This window comes from Sinocyclocheilus rhinocerous, unplaced genomic scaffold (assembly GCF_001515625.1).
Source record: "Sinocyclocheilus rhinocerous isolate Xijiao unplaced genomic scaffold, SAMN03320098_v1.1 scaffold26, whole genome shotgun sequence".
Taxonomy (NCBI): Eukaryota; Metazoa; Chordata; class Actinopteri; order Cypriniformes; family Cyprinidae; genus Sinocyclocheilus; species Sinocyclocheilus rhinocerous.
In genome coordinates, this window is record NW_015648545.1 from 415,572 (window position 1) to 418,043 (window position 2,472).

Sequence of the window (2,472 nt, forward strand, 5' to 3'; positions counted from 1 at the left end):
CATCTAGTAAATTCAGACAATACTGGAATAACTAATGCATCTATTTGTTATTTATTATATGTGCCTCCTCTGTTGCTTAACCCCCTGAGCTTAATCCACACCAAAAGCGAACACAAATAAATCATCAGTATATCAAATCAAAATGAATGGCTAAAAGTCATTCAAGAAAGTGCCCTGCAGCCATTGTCTTGCATAATCTTTTTAAAGATCTTGATGTATAAAAGTAAGAAGATGAGGTAAGATGACCACAGTGTACATTTCCTGTTAAAACATTTAAAGATAACTCAAAGATTAAATATGATGCGTACTGTATATCACAAGATATTATTAAGGGAAATAATAAATGATTCCATTCAACTGGCCTATTGTTTATTATGAATGATCAAGATGTTTGAAATGTCTAATTCACAATTTATCAAATAATAACTACATTAATTATAATAATTATCCAAATAAATAATAAGAAAAACACTAGCAACAACATTCCACTAGGGGGCTTCTGTCTCATTCACTTTTCACTTGAAATAAAAAACAAGATATTTTTTATCCTAGCTATCCAAATGAATGAATGTGTCCACAAATACATTCCATTAACATATAGACATTAAAAACATTTAATAACCAACATTAAATTCACAAATCATAGTTATCTAAAGACCGAAAATTAGACTAGAACTGTTTAGATTAATACATCTATTCCATTTAGATTTTAGGAATAAATCTCACAAATGTTGATCTTCAGATAAAACGTCCATATTAATATGAGCATAACCATTAAGTAAATGTGTTTAGATGAGTTAGTGATATCTATGGTTAATATGGAAGTGTCTTATCCATTTTCCCCTAATATTAAAAGTACACGTTCATTGACACATTTCTGTAAACTCATAAAAGAGATATTATAAGTAAATACGAAAAATGTGACCAGCTATCACAATTTTCCTTGAACTCGGGCAATACAATATATCAGAGTTGACACGTTTTATCTGAAATACGTTCCAGCTTGAAGGCCTCAAAGATCAGAACATGATTTTCTTCATTCAAGGCCAGATAGATGCTTGAAACCATGCGTGCCAAGGGTCTGATGGGGGGTATAAAATCCCCAAACTGGTTTTGGTAGGTAGCCTGCTGTACCTGAACACACTTGAATATTGTTTATTCCAATTTGATCACCCCAAGAAACACTATGAACATGAAGTGGTTTGCATCTTTAGCTTTTTTAATTCTTCTTGAGACTTCCAAGACTGAGAGTCAAGATGTACCAGTGAAGCTTTGTGGTCGTGAGTTCATTCGGATGGTGGTTACATCGTGTGGAAGCTCTCGACTCAGACGGAACTCACCTGCTTCAGAACTTCACTTTGCAAACCCCCATAGTAGGTTTGCCTTCTTCAGACATTCATGTAGTTATCAATTCATTAACCTTTTGTTTACTTTATTCTGTGTGTTGATAAATGAAAACATCTCATGTTGATACAACATCTGTCCCTTTTCAGGGAATCTACAAAACTGGCTCAACAGAGATCTTGTTGCGCACCAGAAAGAGACCCTGTCTGCTGAGAACGAGCAGTGGAGGGAGCATGACTCCACCGAGAGCGTGACAGAGCACCCAGCCCCCCACCAGCACACAAGCCCACCAGCAGAGCATCTGGAACACCCCACCACTGTGCAGGATCTCAGCATGTCCGCCAGGACCCGCCGTGATGTCGGGCCAGCGGGCGTCTGCTGTACTTCAGGATGTACCATGAGTGAACTGATTCAATACTGCTAAACTCACACCAGCTCTCCTAGGATGGATATAGAGCTCAGATGTCTTCTGCCCTAAAGAGCTTCTGAAGCTGCATGTGGTACATTAAATTATGCTTCATTAAACATTGCATCTAAGTTACCTTAACTGTGTCTCACTGTTGTACATAGTCATTATGGAAACATGGCTTCATTTCTGTACCTAACATGAACTAACAATAAAAATACTTCTAGCATTTATTAATCTTAATTCATGTTAATTTCAGCATTCACTGATAAACTATTGTAATCAAAAAGTTGTAACTGTGACTGTAATATGATTTAACAGACCCGAGCTAACATGAACTAAAAATGAACAGTAGCATTTTTATTAACTAATGTTAACAAAGATTAATAAATACTGTAACAAATGTATTTCTCATTGTGAAATCATAGACTGGTGGTATTTGACTGGTCAGTTATTTCAGTAGGACAGGTGACACTGACAGGGGCTTCCGTGCAATTAATCCAAAGAGTCTAAGATAATGTCTAATCTTTGAAAAATTACATTTTTGTGAACATGCAGGCTGTATATTTAATCAATGACAACAAAAATAAACTCTCAGAATTCAAATTGTAAACAGTGCACCATGTTTTTTAACATAGTATATAACATTTGATTATTTCATCACTGATATACAAATTAATTGTGCTGGTGTAATTTGTCTTAAAACTGATGTAGTAGGCTAG

The 2,472-nt window shown here is 35.4% G+C and overlaps 1 protein-coding gene across 1 annotated transcript; it reads left to right on the forward strand.

Annotated features, from left to right (window-relative positions):
• Window positions 1–1,186: 1,186 nt before the first annotated feature.
• On the forward strand, window positions 1,187–1,774 carry LOC107709882 (insulin-like peptide INSL5). Its single transcript, XM_016514544.1, has 2 exons — window positions 1,187–1,373; window positions 1,494–1,774. Exons 1-2 carry the CDS (start codon window positions 1,187–1,189, stop codon window positions 1,766–1,768), a joined length of 462 nt encoding a protein of 153 aa, XP_016370030.1. The 3' UTR covers window positions 1,769–1,774.
• The last annotated feature ends 698 nt before the right edge of the window (window positions 1,775–2,472 follow it).

Bases quoted from the DNA above. Each gene is read 5' to 3' on its own strand.
- LOC107709882 (XM_016514544.1), top strand. From the start codon at position 1,187: ATGAACATGAAGTGGTTTGCATCTTTAGCTTTTTTAATTCTTCTTGAG. The intron at 1,374-1,493 runs GTAGGTTTGCCT...GTCCCTTTTCAG, and splicing joins TCACTTTGCAAACCCCCATA to GGAATCTACAAAACTGGCTC.